This window comes from Typha latifolia, chromosome 9 (assembly GCF_019914945.1).
Source record: "Typha latifolia isolate L0001 chromosome 9, TyphaL0001v2, whole genome shotgun sequence".
NCBI lineage: Eukaryota > Viridiplantae > Streptophyta > Magnoliopsida > Poales > Typhaceae > Typha > Typha latifolia.
This window is the reverse complement of record NC_133094.1, coordinates 2,223,504-2,240,311: the sequence shown is the minus strand read 5'-3', so window position 1 is coordinate 2,240,311 and position 16,808 is coordinate 2,223,504. Positions and strand designations below refer to the sequence as shown.

General features: G+C 36.4%; 3 protein-coding genes across 3 annotated transcripts; all 3 read left to right on the top strand.

Annotated features, from left to right (window-relative positions):
- The first annotated feature begins 2,558 nt into the window (after window positions 1-2,558).
- Window positions 2,559-7,885, top strand: LOC140794943 (kinesin-like protein KIN-14H). Its single transcript, XM_073147236.1, has 17 exons — window positions 2,559-2,899; window positions 2,992-3,264; window positions 3,362-3,506; window positions 3,694-3,803; window positions 3,867-3,986; window positions 4,077-4,280; window positions 4,541-4,750; window positions 4,830-4,904; window positions 5,003-5,149; window positions 5,221-5,362; window positions 5,458-5,567; window positions 5,983-6,144; window positions 6,229-6,437; window positions 6,853-6,934; window positions 7,015-7,119; window positions 7,208-7,312; window positions 7,420-7,885. The coding sequence occupies exons 1-17, from the start codon at window positions 2,846-2,848 to the stop codon at window positions 7,597-7,599; spliced, it is 2,433 nt and encodes an 810-aa protein (XP_073003337.1). The 5' UTR covers window positions 2,559-2,845; the 3' UTR covers window positions 7,600-7,885.
- A 1,787-nt stretch (window positions 7,886-9,672) lies between these two features.
- Window positions 9,673-10,735, top strand: LOC140794944 (thioredoxin-like protein CXXS1). The gene is made up of 3 exons (XM_073147238.1): window positions 9,673-10,048; window positions 10,134-10,256; window positions 10,346-10,735. Exons 1-3 carry the CDS (start codon window positions 9,947-9,949, stop codon window positions 10,499-10,501), a joined length of 381 nt encoding a protein of 126 aa, XP_073003339.1. The 5' UTR covers window positions 9,673-9,946; the 3' UTR covers window positions 10,502-10,735.
- Window positions 10,736-13,223: 2,488 nt separating this feature from the next.
- LOC140795299 (transcription factor ILR3-like) lies at window positions 13,224-16,212 on the top strand. Its single transcript, XM_073147797.1, has 6 exons — window positions 13,224-13,365; window positions 13,511-14,235; window positions 14,611-14,673; window positions 14,778-14,855; window positions 14,982-15,144; window positions 15,497-16,212. The coding sequence occupies exons 2-6, from the start codon at window positions 14,147-14,149 to the stop codon at window positions 15,764-15,766; spliced, it is 663 nt and encodes a 220-aa protein (XP_073003898.1). The 5' UTR covers window positions 13,224-13,365; window positions 13,511-14,146; the 3' UTR covers window positions 15,767-16,212.
- The last annotated feature ends 596 nt before the right edge of the window (window positions 16,213-16,808 follow it).

The following is a 16,808-nucleotide window of genomic DNA, read 5'->3' as shown; positions in this document are numbered from 1 at the left end:
CACCTGTGCTCTAAGCTTGCATATACTAAGCATGAAATATTTTTTGGGTTCAAAAAATTTCGTCCGTAGTACTTGCAGTAAATTATGTTCTAATCTCGCATGTAATTAAAAGGTTCTTTTCTTCATTCAACTGCATAGGGTATGAAGGCTGGTTAGAAGTAGCTATTTATCTGAACGTTTGTTTGGTTAAAAAGAGAGAAGAAAGGAGAGCTCTTGGGAGAAAAGGGGAACACAGGGAACGAACACATACCACCTTAGAATCTCAGATAGAGAGATTCTAAAACTAGTGAATATTCTGAAATATTTTAGAATCAAACTCAACTCAAGAGCTTATAAGCTATTACATTCGTGTGATAGAGTCTATATATATAAATTCTTTTATTTTATTTTTCTCACTTTTTAATATAGGAGTATACTTTCACCACGTGATACTCAACAATCTCTTCCTTTTATATGTGAACTCATTATTAATTGCACTCCTTCTGAGTTCAATCTACTACTCTCATCAAGTCTCATATCATGCTTTATATCCAATTTCTCTTTCAACCAAGAGTCTAACTCTTCAATGCCTTTTTAATAGCTCTTCTTGTCCGAGCTCCTTCTTTAATTTCATGTATTATTATCCTAAATCAAAACTCTTGCTTCATCGGGGTATAATTAACTAACATACTAAATCTATATTCCTGAGCCCAACCCAAGGCATGAGTTCCATTAGTTGCATCACATCGCAACTATAGTATTATTATGACTCATCTATAAGAGTTTGTGTATACATCAAAGCCATCAAATTGATTACACCAAACTACTCTAAAGTAACCCAGTATTGTCGAAGCATTGAGGCTCTGATATTACTTAGTGGGAGAAAGGAGAGTACTAATCCTAGTGAAATAAAATTTGATCAAATCTTAAAACTCAATTCAATCAAAAAAAGACTTAAGCTATTATATGATGGCCCAAGAGTATACATAAAAACTTATATATATATATATATAATTTATAATGTGAAACTAAACTCTAATATGTGATACTCAACAAACAAGAGATGGTGAACTCTAATCATCGAAAGGAAGGCGTTCTAAAATAGAGGCAAGCCTTTACTTTGGAAAGGAGGATCAATTTCCTCTGCCCAATCCCACCAAGATATGCCCAATTCTAGTTTGTCTCTTATGATTTGGCATAATTTAATTTGCTTTCATATACTTCATACTTAAACACTTAATCCCCGTCCCACACCAATTTATACTTGTCAATCAAATATTAATGAGAATCTATAAACATTGATGGAAGAATAATTGGGTTATGTAACACTTTCCTTATGACAATTAGTGATGGTGTTTGTAGTATAAATTAGTCAAAATCGAACTAAACCGCAAGGGAATGAAACTAAATTTAGTCACCAGAGTGAATGCCTCCAACTAAATTTTCCATAAATTTACGTCCTCACTCGTGAGTAGGTAAAGAAATCACTATCATTTATTTCACTCCACAGGCATGTGATCATGGTCGTATGTCACTCTTAGATACTGTAGTTTCCCGACATGCCACAATGGCAAGATGTAACTTATGATCTCTATATATAACATTTATCCTTCTCTCTCTCCTTTTTCTAGTATAGTAAGAACAAGAACTGTCCAAAAGGCAAAGATGCGATGTCATTTTCCATCCCATTTGGTAGAATAACGATCTCTATCCATGATTGATATTTGATTACTACTCCCCCATCCACACAAGTGCATTGCTTAGGGTCCTTGGAAGTGTGGTGGGAGTGGGACATGGCAACTTCAATTCTAAGCTATTTTAATACATTAAAAAGATAAAAAGAAAGAAATCTTAAGATATGAGATGGGCCTAAGATGATCCTCCTACCAAATGTGTATGATTGATTTCCTACGTGGTAGGAGTGCGTTAATAATTGTAAAATATTTTTAGTCTGCTCGACGGGTGAGTCTTGCGGTCAATCTCCCTTTTACCTTTACACTGGAGGGCTAATTTTAGTTCGGCCCGAGAAACCCTTTGCGCTTCCCATGTGCTATCGGGCATAATCGTGGGAATTAGGATATAAGTTTAGTTGTTTAAAAGTAATAGGTTGATGAATGAGGTTGTTAAGAAAAAAAGATTAGCCGGAGAATTTCTTATAATTTGGATATGCTATTTTGGTATCAATTTATTAAATTGTCGAATATGTGCAAGTGTCTTGATCTTATGTATTGAATAGCTCGTGCTCAAAATAAGATTAAGATTATGTTGTGCGAAAAACTATAAACCCTGAATCTTAAATCTTAAATCCTAAATTGATTGGGCAAGAGAGTGGAAATTTTTTCATATATAATTCTAAGCATTTACTTGTCGGTGAATCGTTTCCCAGGAAGTAGGGAAACGGATTCCCACCAACTATGACAATTGCCACAGTGACCATTTGCCACCTTACGATTAGTTAATTACGATGTCACCACTATTCTTATGAGGGGATTACGTCATCGTGTGAGGGGTAATCTAGTATTTTAGACACCCCGCTATCTCTCTTTCGAAAAAATTTGAATCCCTCCTCTTTCTTCTCCCTCTCCGCCTGCGCTCTTTCTCTCTCTGTCTCTCTCGATCTCCAATTCGAAGGCAATCTGAAAAGCCTAACCCTAAATCGAGCTATTTCTTCCTAAATTTATCGTATCAACCTAATTTTTCATGTAATTCTTCCACTTCTCTTCTTTCTGGGCGTCAAAGCGACGCCTCGCGATTCCTCTTTGCCTTCGGTTTCACTCCACGGTCCCACTCCAACCGAAAGCTCCATTTCTCCCACCTCAAAACCCTAAAATTTAACTCTAATTCTTTGTTTACCCACCTTAAATCCATGTCCCACCGCTCCCAGATCAAGCCCGCTCTCATCCCTAGCAGCCCTTCCACTGTAACCCTCTCCTCTTCTTCAAATTTTGATCTTTTATTAAAATTTTCGAGATTTTTATTTGATTCATGGATGATTTCCTTGTCATTCCGAAGAAGAAGGAGAATTTAGAGGAGACGCCGGTGGACAAGCGGCGGAGAATTGTGGCAGGGAAGATGGTGGGCCCTGCAACAAATCCGAGGGCTCGTCCGGTGCTCTCAGCGATCAATGGGGGGCCCAATCCTGGAGGACCCACCTCCGGCGATTATACCAGGAATGCCGCGAGCTTGGACGGCGGGAGTAGCAGCGGGCTGGAATTTACTTCAAGGGAGGATGTGGAGAGGCTTCTGGCTGAGAAGATGAAGGGAAAGAACAAAACTGATTACAAGGTACTCTTTTTTTTTTTTTTTTTCTATTGGATTGTATTTTGTGTGTGGATTTAGTGGTTCTTTTCTATTAAGTTTCTCTTCTCTTCAACTTTTATAGGGAAAGAGTGAGCAGATGATTGAGTACATTAAGAAGCTCAGGAGTTGTATTCGATGGTACACGGAGCTCGAAGATGGTTACTTGGATGAGCAGGAGAAGCTCAGAAGCATGATGGAGTCTGAAGAGAAGAGGCATGCTGAGATCGGTAATTGATATTCTTACTGTATGGTTGGCCAAAAAAGAAATTTTGTACGAGTAAATGGTTTGGGAATTGAAATTGGTTATTACCAATTTTCTTATTAGTTGACTGAGAAAGAAGTTTTATCAGTTTGTATTCGAGAATGTTTGTGGTTATAATGTGAATTTGAGTACATTTTTTCTTAAATTTTTAGAGACCCAGATGAGCAATAAGATTGAAGAGATGGAAGCAACGCTCCAGGAGATCAGCAGACAGTATGAATCATTGCAGGAGAGCTTCAAGAAGGAGGAAGCTGACAAACTGGTCAGGATTTTGAAAGTTTTATGTCATTTGTGGGGATCTCTTATTAATTTATGAAAATTCCAGGCTGCCTTCAAGTCTCATGAGGAAGAAAAAGAAATAAGAGTTGCAGCAGAGAATTCGCGGGACGCTCTAGCTGAAGATCTTGAAAGGACTAGTCAGGATGCGAAACGATTTAGCGATCAGGTATGGTTTCATCAAAGAATATCTATATTCAAAGTTTGTTAAGATTCAAGAACCTTAACTGAATCTTTTTCCTTTATATTCGTGAGCCAGTTGAAAATGGTACAAGACACCAACAAAAGGCTGCAAGAGTATAATACTAGCTTGCAACAGTACAATAGTAATCTTCAGGCTGAAGCTGTGAAACATGGGGAGTCAATCTCAAAGCTGCAAAAAGAGAAGAGTGCTATGATGGAAACTTTGGCCAGTCTAAGGGATCATGCCAACTCAGCTAAGAACCAGCTGGATTCTTCTAGAGTGAGTTCTTTTGATTATTCTTCCTATGCATCTCTTTCTTTTCCTGAGAATTAACAAAAATGTGGTTAGCCAAAGGATGCTGTCATCTGTTTTCTAGGGTATGGCTGCATATATTTTATCTGACAGATATCTATTATTGGAATCATGTGCATTAGGACCTTTTTCTTTACTTCAGCATAGCATAACTCTTGCACTTGATCGTTGTTCTTATTACATATTATTTGAGTGATGCACCTTTTTATTTTCTGTGCTTGTCTCAGTCTTCTCAGCAGGAGGCTATTAGGCAGAAAGAAGAGTTAAAGAAGGAAGTGGGATGCCTTAGGTGTGAGTTGCAGCAAGTGAGAGATGAACGTGATCATTTATTAGCACAGGTGCAAAGTTTGAGTACTGAAAATGCTAACTATAAAGAGCAAACAGGAAAGTCCTCCAAGGATTTTGATGATATGGCGACAAAATCTTATGCCCTCGAGGTCTGCTTGTGCATATGTTTTGCTCTTTACTACAGTATCTACACTTAATGTTTGCTTTAACAGATGTAACTACACACAGGATACTTGCCATTCACAGCGAGAGAAAATACAAACATTGCAGAGGCAGCTTGCTGCCGCAAATGAAAAACTGAAGGTTAGCAACAGCAGAATGCTTATTATTTTTTAACTTGATATCTTAGTGGCATGAAAGATTTGCTGTTCGCAGGTTAACGCATTTATTCTTCTTTGCAGTTTGCTGATATAACAGCAGTTGAGGCAGTGACAGGGTATGAAGCACAAAAGAGAACAATAGAAGACTTGCGAGATCGCCTTGCAGATGCAGAATTTCAAATTGCAGAGGCAGAAAAATTGCGTAAAAAGCTTCATAATACAATACTGGTAGAAATTTTGTTTGCAGCTTGGAACTAATACATTAACAAGCATATTGCTGAGGCATCTTCTATTTGCAGGAGCTTAAAGGAAACATTCGAGTGTTCTGCAGAGTTCGCCCTATTTTACCTGATAATGACTGTAATGATGTGGAAGGGGCTGTCGTTTCTTATCCAACATCTGTTGAATATGCTGGACGAGGCATTGATTTGACAAACCATGGTAGGAAAACATTTTGCTTGCCTACATGTTTAGAGTCTATGGCTGATATAGACGCAATAAGTTTTGACCTGGCCATATTATGACATTTTGTGCAGCTCAGAAGTATTCCTTTACTTTTGACAAAGTTTTCAGCCATGAAGCTTTACAGGAAGATTGTTTTGTTGAAATCTCGCAATTGGTGCAGAGTGCCCTTGACGGCTATAAGGTGATTTTTGACTAATATAGTTTCTTTGTTTGCCCAATTGTTAATTCTTTCCACATGTGAAATATGTGGACATAGCTCATCTTCCCTATCGATTTGATTGGGAAGATTCAGGAAAGCATGTAGCAGTTGGATATTTCCAAGTGACACTGTTTTGGATATACTGTTAGGAAAAAATTTGAAAGAATTTATTCATATAAACTTCAATTTGTTTTATAGGCTGTTGAGAATATGATAAGCAGATCAGCTATTTGAATATCTCATCATGTTGGTTGAGCATGAGATACAAATAGGGATATGTAAATGCAATGGATTTAATCAATTATATATTCATTCTGAGGAACTGTATAAAAATATTTGATATGGTTATCTCAAGAATGAAGCACCCAACTTAAGACCTAATTACCTTGTTGTGTAGGTTTGCATATTTGCCTATGGTCAAACTGGTTCTGGTAAAACTTATACAATGATGGGCAAGACAGAAAATCCCGAGCAAAAAGGGCTAATACCACGATCTTTAGAACAAATCTTTAAGGCAAGCCAATCTCTAAGATCTCAAGGATGGAAGTATAAAATGCAGGTTAACTGTTCTTTCTTGACTTTGGACACTTTAGATTGTTAGATTTGTCTTTCTACTTATTTTACCCACTGTCACTATCTGCAGGCATCTATGTTAGAAATTTATAATGAGACAATCCGTGATTTACTATTACCTGGTCGGCCAGGCAGCTTAGAATTAAGTGGTGCAGCTAGCAAGCAATATGCTATTAAGCATGATTCAAATGGTAACACAAATGTCTCTGACCTTACCATTGTAGATGTCTACAGTATCAAGGACGTTTCCTTTCTCCTAAATCAAGCTGCACAGAGCAGGTATACTTTCTAATGTATACTCATAATCCTTCTTAAGTGAAGATCTATATATACATGTGAAAGTGGAACACTTCTTATATGGATGAATTTCTTGCAAATGCTTTCTCTTCTGTTGGAATTCATTGACACCATACCTTATTGCGACCTAATAATAGTTTTTCCAAGAGCTACCTATATTACGGCCACTAGTATTAAGTACTTGGAAGTACCAGACAAATACATGTACCTGAAAGATTATTCTTGTAACTGGCCTGGTTTTTTCCTTTTTAATCTTTCTCTATTTCTTTTGGTAATTGGATAGGTGCATTTTCTTCGCTTCTTTCATCAGCATTTGTTTTTATATAACATTGAGCCCTCTACAGGGAATATTACTTGTACCTAAACTAAAGTTATGTGCTGAATTTTGGTCCACTAGGTCTGTTGGTAGGACACAAGTGAATGAACAGTCATCAAGGAGTCACTTTGTGTTCACTTTGCGGATATCTGGGATAAATGAGGTTGGTTGTTTCTCTCAATGGTTTTTAACATAAATCTCCAGTGCTCTTTGGTTATGCTAATCTCTATTATCGACATGTAGAGCACGGAGCAGCAGGTTCAAGGCGTATTAAATCTAATCGATCTAGCTGGAAGTGAGCGTCTTGCCAAAAGCGGTTCTACCGGTGATCGCTTGAAGGAAACTCAGGTGAGGGGATATGATGGATGCAAATACTAGGCTCATATGGTCGGTCCAAGTTTGATTCATTTCTTATTCATACTATGGCTTTTTTTAGGCAATTAACAAAAGTTTGTCGGCTTTGAGTGATGTAATCTTTGCAATTGCAAAGAAAGAAGATCATGTGCCTTTTAGGAATTCAAAGCTCACATATCTACTACAGGTAAGATATCTTTCTTTCTTCTCAGTATTTGGCGTATAGAGTTGTCAGCAATGTTCACTTTTGCAATTCGAGATGAGTGATATAGACTGAATTGTTCTTTATCATAGCCTTGCCTTGGTGGAGACTCCAAAACACTAATGTTTGTCAACATTTCACCGGAGGCATCTTCAGTTGGGGAGTCACTTTGTTCACTTCGGTTTGCTGCAAGGGTTAACTCATGCGAGATTGGGATACCGAGGCGTCAAACCCAGATGCGTTCCTTGGATTCTCGATTGAGTTATGGTTGAGTTGCATGGTGATCACTACCATTTTCTCACGACCGTATGATATTAAAGCTGCAGCTGTTCAGGGGTGCTTCTAATGACCGCTAGACTGCTAACATTGTCTCTATGTAACCTGTACAGTAAGAGAGTTGATGTGTTGTGAGTTCAAGTTTTAGAAGGGGGAGGAAGGTTTTCATGTAAATTGTTATTATAGTAGTATACATTAATATACTTGGACGCATTTGGTGACCATTCCTTTTGCTGAACTCTTTCTACATCAATAAATAGAAGCCAATGCTCTGGTTGTCAAGTTTCAGCTCTTGCTCTCAAGTTCAGAGCAGTGAGTGCCCTTCTTTTTTTCCGGAGAGACAAGAGAGAGGGCAACAGGTACAGTGATGCAAGTTTCTAAAATTCAGACATTTTGTATTATTTAACAGCAGAGAGGTGTATATCTTTTGATTCATTCAACAGATCACTTTTTTGGTTGCAACTCTTGGGATTGTTGTTGTGCTTTTGTGTTTATTACCGCAACGTATATGTATTATTATACTGGATATTTCGAAAACAATCATAATGCTAGAATTATGTTGCAGTGTTCTTTAAATAGTTGTCACTATTCATCTTGCTAAGCAGGAAACCTCATCAACTTATTTGATGAAATACAGACATTGCTTCAATTCAAAACCAAATTATAGTTTTTTACAGTTGTCAGAGGCATTGTCAAATAGGTTGCTTATTAAACATAGTTAAGCTATAATATAATTGTTTCTTTGGCTTTTAGCTTATAGTATAAAGTGAGCCATATCCTCTCTGTTTTCTTGTGATAGAAAAAAAGTTTGGTATGAGATTGCTTTCGTAGCTGCAAAAATTGACGATAATGATCGATTATATATTATTGATACTGAATTAAGCAGCCTCTTTTGTAGGTACAAACATCAGTGCGTCATTCATTAATTGGCCAAATGAATGCATATTGATACCAGGTACTGACAATTCTCTCTCAGGATATTTTGGCACTCAACTATTGGTTCTAGAATTTTGTGACACATCAAAGGAATCATTCTTAATTTTCTTTACATGCTTTGTGTAACAATAGTAGAGTAAAAGTTGGGAGTTTTTGACCAAGTTACCATCCATGGTAAATTTTTTTTTTATCCTTTTGCTATAATTCTTACATTATTTAAGAAAGTACTATAATTATTGTTATGTATATGATTACATCACTTTTTGAGATATTAATTTATGTAGTAATATATCTCGGAAGAGAGTCTAGGTGAAAAATGTTTTATTGTTATAAAGAAGAAGTCTTATTGTAATAGAAGTCATAGATTGAGAGAACGAATTCATAAAATATTTATTTTTGGAGAATGATCTACTCTAAAAAAAATCTTGATTTACTTTGGTAAAAATTATAGTAGTTTTCTAAAAAATTTAAAAGTTATAGAAGAAGGATAATAAATTTTGGGAGGAATACCAGATCGATCAAAAGCTCAGTAAAGTTGTAATCACAATTAAGCTATTTTGACATATAAGCAAGCTAGAGTAAATTAGAGTAAACTTCCAGCCACAAGTTATCAGTTGTTAGCCTAACTTTTAGGGTATTGCTTGTGATAAATCATGTTTTATTTTCATGTTTAAAGTATAACATCAAGCTAAAGTTTGTCAAAAAGACTTCTTTCTTTTTGTTACTAGGCATACTTTTTGAAGAATCTAGCCAGTCTACATGAACTCAAGTATTTTGTCAAGCAATTCTAGGACCATGACTGACTTAGGTAAACAATATTGCAATGTCTCAGATGTTACTGTTGCTGCTTGTCTATCATTTCAAGTGACAGGAGTAAAATAGTTCTTAGACTTCACATATTATTGGTTTTGAAATATGAATAGCAGATACTTTCTGCCATTGTAATCATTTCCTAGACTCATATTTTTCTGACCTTTAATATATTTCTTTTTCTGAGTATCTTTGATCAGCTAAAGAAAAAAAAAGAGATCCTTACTGATATCTCCAAGATTATTAGAAGTAATAAACAATGAAGTAGTTTGTTAAATCTCTAAATAAAACCAGGGGCTTTCAATTATCTTATCCCTTTGCAGATAAGATAAACATGAAGAAAGGCACTGCCTGAGGAGGCTTCCAGATATTTAAAAGCCATCGGCAGCCCCTTGGTTTTGCTCCTGGTGGGCCATCTCAGTATTTTCCCATTCTCATCCACGACAAGTCACAAACCATCTCTCTCTCTCTCTCTCTCTCTCTCTCTCTCTCTCTCTCTCTCTCTCTAATACCACAAGCCGTTAAATAACTCCATTTGCATCATCAAATATCCACCATATTGGAGAAGAAGGGAGGACCCAAGTGGTTATTGTGATCATGGAAGGCCAGCAGCAGCTAAACAAGTCCAGGGTTGTGAAGGTTGACTCACTGGATTCATGGGACCTCTTCATCTCTCAAGCTAGCAATCAAGGGTGCCCTGTGAGTTCCTCTATCTTACTCTGTTCTTCATACTTACTACATAATTCTTGATCTTTTATAGGTTTCTAATCTAAAAATTTTGTAGGTTTTTGTCCACTTCAGTGCTTCATGGTGTGTTCCATCACTTTCCATGAACTGCTACTTTGAGGAACTGGCACAAACTTACCAGGATGTGTTGTTCCTCTTAGTGGATGTTGATGAGGTCAAGGTAAATTGCTACCATCTAAAATTTTCTGGAATACTTTCTTGTTAACTTAGATAAATTTAATTCAATTTGGCATCATATGGGTAATACAGGAGGTTGCTTCTAAAATGGAGGTGAAGGCAATGCCTACCTTTGTGCTGATGAGAGATGGAGAAGTGATTGATAGGATGGTTGGAGCCAATCCAGAGGAGACTAAGAGGAGGGTTGATGCTTATGTCCAAACCCTGCGTTCTGAAAGCATTGTTTAGTAGATATCTATTGTACTTTGTAAGAAAGTAGATGCCATGGTGTTGAAGTTAGTATGTTGTTTTCTTTTTTCTGACTAAAAGAAGTGTAGATAGATATTGCTTCTTTTATTTTCTTTTCTCTCTCTCTCTCTCTCTCTCTCTCTCTCTCTTTTTTGGCATGTATGTGGGTGGCTAAGGTCTTTCGAATGTGTATATTTATCATAAATTTTGTTGTGATTACATTTAATGCTGGAATATTCTGGTCTTCCTAGGTAGAAGATGATTCTTTCCTACACGCCAGATGATGCTAGACTGAAATTTATATAAAACACTTTACTTTTTAGTTTTTATTATCATTACAATCTGCTGACTTAACAAGCCATATTCCTCATGGTCCCACTTAAGCAGACATTATCTTGGGGGTATTTTAGTTTTTATTTTCCAGAAAAATAATGATAGTTCAAAAAATTTAAATGAAATTATCCAAGTAATAAATTCCTCTAACATTTAATAGATAACTTTTAAACTCACAATTACACAATACCAAATAATAACCTCACAAAGTAAGTCTCACTAGCTTTAGATTGCACTCCAAATCTTTGTACTAACCTTCCCCCCACCCACTAAACTCTGGGGGCCAAACATGTGGCCCAGTAGGCCATTCTTTCTTTCCTAACTCAATTAGTTGTGCTCTTTCTTGTCTCTTCTCCTCCTCCTTTTACTCTCTCTCTTAGGCCTTCACGTGAAACTTATCACTAATACCAATACCCATTGATTCCAATTCAACCACTCCTTTCCCTTTACTCTTTTTCCAAACTTCCCTTCTTTCTCTCATCATCCAAACCTCTCTCTCTCTCTCTCTCTCTGGAGAAGACGAAAGAAGAACAGCAAAGAACGGAGGAAGAGGAATGTGTTACGTGGGAAAAGCTACCAAGATCTTCGTCGTCGTGATAGGAATACTTGCAATTTTGGGCCTCATTTTGGGAGTCGGTCTTGCAAACCGGAGTTGGGGCCGCAAGGCCCAGCCATTATGCCAGTCTCCAAATTGCAGGCCCATCTATGCCGATCCACTCCCAGCGGATGCATCCACTGCTCCCAATCCAACATCTACTACTCCTCCTCTAAATCCAATCATTAATCCGACTACAAATCCGACAGCAAATCCAACCACCGCCAGTGCCAATTCGGCGGCGCCGCCGCCGCTTGTGGGCTTTGCCCCGCCTAGCCCGTTCTCCTTTGCTCTTGGCCCTGTCCATGGTTAGGTTGCAACAGAGCAGTTTGTGTACTTTTTTTTCCTTCTAAATTTTTGGGTTCTTTGGTGGAACTTTTGGGTTCTTAGGGAATTTTTATTTTATTTATTTTCCTTCATGGTGTTGTATTGTAGCTTGTAGGGATTGATGAATTTTATTTCACTCTCTCTTTTGTGTCAATTTTGGGAATGGTGTTGTAGGAATTGATGAGTATAGTTCTTATTTAACTATTTTTCTCTTAGTGGTCGCTATTCTTAATTTTATTAACTGAAATGGCTTCCATCTGAAATTTAATACAAAAATAAAATACTAATCAGATCAATATTTTTTTTAAATACAATGCTGATCATATTAGCATTTCTATTGGAAAAAATGCCGAATAATTCATCGATTTAATAGGAAAAAAAACAACACAGTTTTTATTGTTAAAAATACCAAACGAGAAAGATATAGATAAGAAATAATAAAAAAGATTTATAATATCGTAATTTTATGCTAGATTATCTATTTTAGTTATAAAAGTATATCGCTGTGGAGATATAAATATTTTTAAAATTGATATTATATGGTAGTTTTCCATAATCAAACTCTTTCAAATTTTACTTAATTTTTTTTTTTAGTTTTTCTCTAATCAAACGCTTTAACTCTAACGTTTTATAAAATAAACTTTTCGATATTTCTATCTAAAAAATACTAAATTTATTAGTGTTTAACTTAAGACAATAGTGTCACATAGCTATATTAATATTAAGTTTAATATACGATCTAGGAAATAAAGCTCAAACAAAGCACTCAATGGATGTTGGTACTAAAAATATTCACGGGATAAGAGATGGAAAGTTGAGCTAAAAATGGATTCAATGTTGAGTTGGAAAGCACATCCAATGCAAGCACTTGTGATATATTTTCTTTTATCTTTTTTCTCCTTTTCCTTTTTTTTTTCTTTCTCTTTTCTTAAGTGAAAGAGTGGCATTGATTACTAAAAGATAATAACATTTTAAGAGTGGTATTTGGATACGAGGGAAGAGATTCTCTTTTGGACTCTTTGGAAGAAGATCCTTTGCAGCCACAGATGCAGGAGATTCCTGCAGTCCTGGGATTTGAAAGTAAATATTTACCGAGATTTTTTAGATAATATGACAATAATGTTTTGATAATATATTAATGGATAATTAATCTAAGATTTTTTAGATTATTGCTCATTTTCATATGCATCCCTATTTTTTTTTTATATAGATAATGACCCTTTAAAATATAGAAATCTCTCATATGTTATTTTATAAAAGAATAATTAATACGGAAGGAAATGGGTATTTCTTAAATAAGATTAATTATATTAATATATTCTAACTATGCCCGATTTTGACGGAGACCCCTAAATTATTTTTAATTTATAATTTTAATGTCACCTGACCTACCTTTATGTTAAGTCTAGTGTTAGCTAAATTGAGCGATTTAGCTTATGTTGCAGCTAAGTTGGGTTCAACCGGATCGCAGCCTAAGCCGGGTGGAGGCAGTGCATGTGTGGGTGAGGAGGAGACGAGGGAGAAGATCTACTGGCGGCGATCGTTGTAGCTTCCATCAAGCTGTGGCTGAAGTTCACCGTCTCCGAGTCCATCTCAATATCATACTCAGGTAAGTAATCCAACATGTCGTAATAAATTGAGCTTGGATTTATTCCCGGAATCAAGTTGTAGCTGAACAAGGAGATAGAAGTCAAAAGATGTTGGATTCGCCAGAATCCAACGAGATGACGACGCTTGTTCTCCTCGGCATGCAGCTACAATGATGAGCTCGCAGACCTTGAAGAAGAGGATGGGGGCCTTCTAATCTCTAGTAGTTCTAGAGCAGCTACAATTGCCGGTGGTGCTGCTGCTGCTGCTGCTGCTGCAGGAGGTGGTGGAATGGCGCTTTTCCGTCTTCACTGTCGACTGCTAATGCGACGATGCGATCGACTACTCTACCAATATTATATCGATGGAAGAAGGAAGATGCTTGTATATTTTATTAGGAGTAGAATAGTCATTAGTTATTTTTTTTGTCACTGTTGTTAATCGTTTCAATTTTGTAATAAAAAATAACTTAAGGGTCTCTGTAAAAATTGGGGGTATAGTTCACCGGGTATAAGTGTTATTAATCCTCTTAAATAAAATGGTTAGGGTCTGTATAGAAATGAGCGAAATTGTATCATCCTTATATTAAAATAAGGATGTGAAATGTAATTTACGGGACCAGAAATCTAATCAGATAGGACTCGGCCCAAACCATCCGACACGTCAGCCGATCACCAATCTATCTTTCTCCCGCAAGCCGAGCCGCAAATTCAATTCCCTCCCAAATTCGGGAATCCCTCCAAAACTAGGAAATAGAGAAAGTTCGCCGCCGGAGAATCTAGGGCTCCAGCGAGAAACGGGAGATGGGTTCACCGGAGAACTCCGGTTGGTTCTTAGACTGCGCTCTGATCGACGAGTTCCTTACCACCGAGGGCGATTTCGCTGCGGCCTGGTAATTGTGATCGGATTCTTAGGGCTTCGCTTTGGATTGAACTGATCAATCTAGTTGATTGGAAAATTTGATTCTTTTCTTGTAATGTAAGGTCATCTGGCTAGATTCTTATCACCTTTGCATCAAAGATTCCACTAATTATTTTTGATACTGCTGCATTACAATGACCATCTTGCTGTATTCTACTGGTATTGCCATATAAATATTCTACCTTATATTCTACTTTAATGTTTATGGCCTTAAGATCTTACTGAAGTTTGTATTTTTAATCTCTCCCTGTTAAAAAAGTGACCTTTGATGTACTTATATGCTTGGTTATTGTTTTTATTTAATCTTATTTTTATTGGTTTCTAACAGTTGACTTTCTCCTGCCAGTGTGGAAACTGAGAGCACTCTTGTAAATACCAATGGCCCTAAAGAATCAGGCTGTTGCAAAAGGTTTGACGTGTTGAATTTGAGCTTAATCATTATTTCTATTATGCATATTTTACTTTCTATTCCTTTAATTATTTCTCTAAATAGAAAGCAATTCTTAATTGCAGTGTAAGGACCGAATCCTGCGGTGGACCTATGTCCAAAGCTTGTAGGGAGAAGATAAGACGGGATAAGTTGAATGAGAGGTGACTTTACATCTTAAATTTGTTACTTTTGTTGATTCATGTGTAATCGTCCTGATCCTTCATAAGATGTTTCTTTTCTCCATCACTATGTCTTTTTCAAGGCTTTTGTCTTTGATTGACTTTAAGGTTTCTGGAGTTGGGCTCTATTCTGGATTATGGAAAGGCTAGAAAATTCGACAAAATAAGTATTTTGAGTGATGCTGCTCGTATGGTTACACAGCTGCGTAAAGAAGCACAAAAGCTAAAAGATTTAAATGAGAATCTCGAAGAAACAATAAAAGAATTGAAGGTCAGACATACTACATGCCTACTTATTTTTCACTTTGCCAAGATGTTTTGGATCTTGGCTAATTTCAACGGCTCATTTGCCTGTAAAAACTGCAGATTCTAGCGAAAGATTTGTCCCTTTCTCAAAATTAGCAAAAAGTTAAAATCTAGAAACTAATGTAGAAGTATTTCAATGTTGAAGTCTGTCTAAGTTGTTTAAACTTCTTAGCAATGTTTTGTCATCAGAAAAATATTTTGGCGTGGATTAATGGTTGGATTGTTAACCTTTATATAGACAGGAACTTAATATTCTTTTTGGAGAATCTGTTAGACATGTTTAGATCACCCTTTGTTGAACATCTATTCTATTGCAGGCAGAGAAGACCGACCTTCGCAATGAGAAACAAATGTTGAAGGCAGAGAAGGATGCTCTAGAACAGCAAATGAATCTTTTGAGAGCACAACATACCTACATACCTCAACCTCCTTTCATACCAACTGCCTTCTCTGCACAAGGTCAAGCCGCAGGAAAGAAGTTAGCAATGCCCATCATCGGTTACCCTAGTTTCCCGATGTGGCAGTTAATGCCTCCTGCTGATATTGATACATCTCAAGACGAGGAGAAATGTCCACCTGTTGCATAAGAAAATTGTTAGTCAAGACAAAGCCTATCCAATTGTGGCGTATGCTTAGATTTCTTATTCTTTCAAGGCAGCATTTGCCCTACTTTCTCTCAGCTGTTGATTATTCATTACTCCATGCTTCAAACTGGGGTCTGTCATTTCTCTTAACTGTAAGAGATAATAATTACTTCAGACTCTATAGCATGGGGATAATTCATCTCTGTTTGTGGAATATTTTGAAGTTCTCGCAAACTTTCAGGATATGCCTTTCTGATAATGCAAACGTGAACGCTTGTTGTTTCTTGACATTTTTGGAGGCTAAAAGCTTGCTGTAAAATATCAACTGGCATTTTATTAAGTTTGTCAACTAAATCTCTTACCATTATTGTTGGCATGACTGCAAGATTGCTAGACTTTTGACTTAAATTTTAAAAGATGCAATTGCGTGGAACTGAACTCACCGATGCTTATGCTGAGTTATGAAATTTATTTATCAAAGGTTTGGCATTAATGGGAATCACGTTGGGTTTCATTATTCTAGTGTTCATGTATCAATTTGGTCAACTTCATCATGGATTATTTATTATCAACCTTGAAGGGCATTCAATAGAGTTTGTCAAAGAATTTATTCAAAGAGACGTGGAAGAAGATGGAGTACTCTCATTTGAATTTTTAATTTTATTTATTTATTAAAATATCAATTTGCATGGTTGGTGTTGACTTAGGTAATATCTATATCATCTAAGATATGGATGAGATCTAGAAGTGAACCAACTAGAATTCATGGATGTAACCTACTTGGCAATTCCATATGCATTGCATCAATGACCTTTAAGTATTATATATATATATATATATCAACATGGCAATTTTTCAAAGGATTGTTGGAAAGAATTTTGTGAATATTAATTTGTATATCAGGTTACCAATCTGATAGCGCTTAGGCTTAATTAGCTAGTTAAAATGACTCATTTTGTAAGAGTATTTTTGTGTTCAACTCCAAGCATCATTAGTTTAATTAATCAGGACATATCGAATTCTCACCTCTCTAAAAAAATTATGT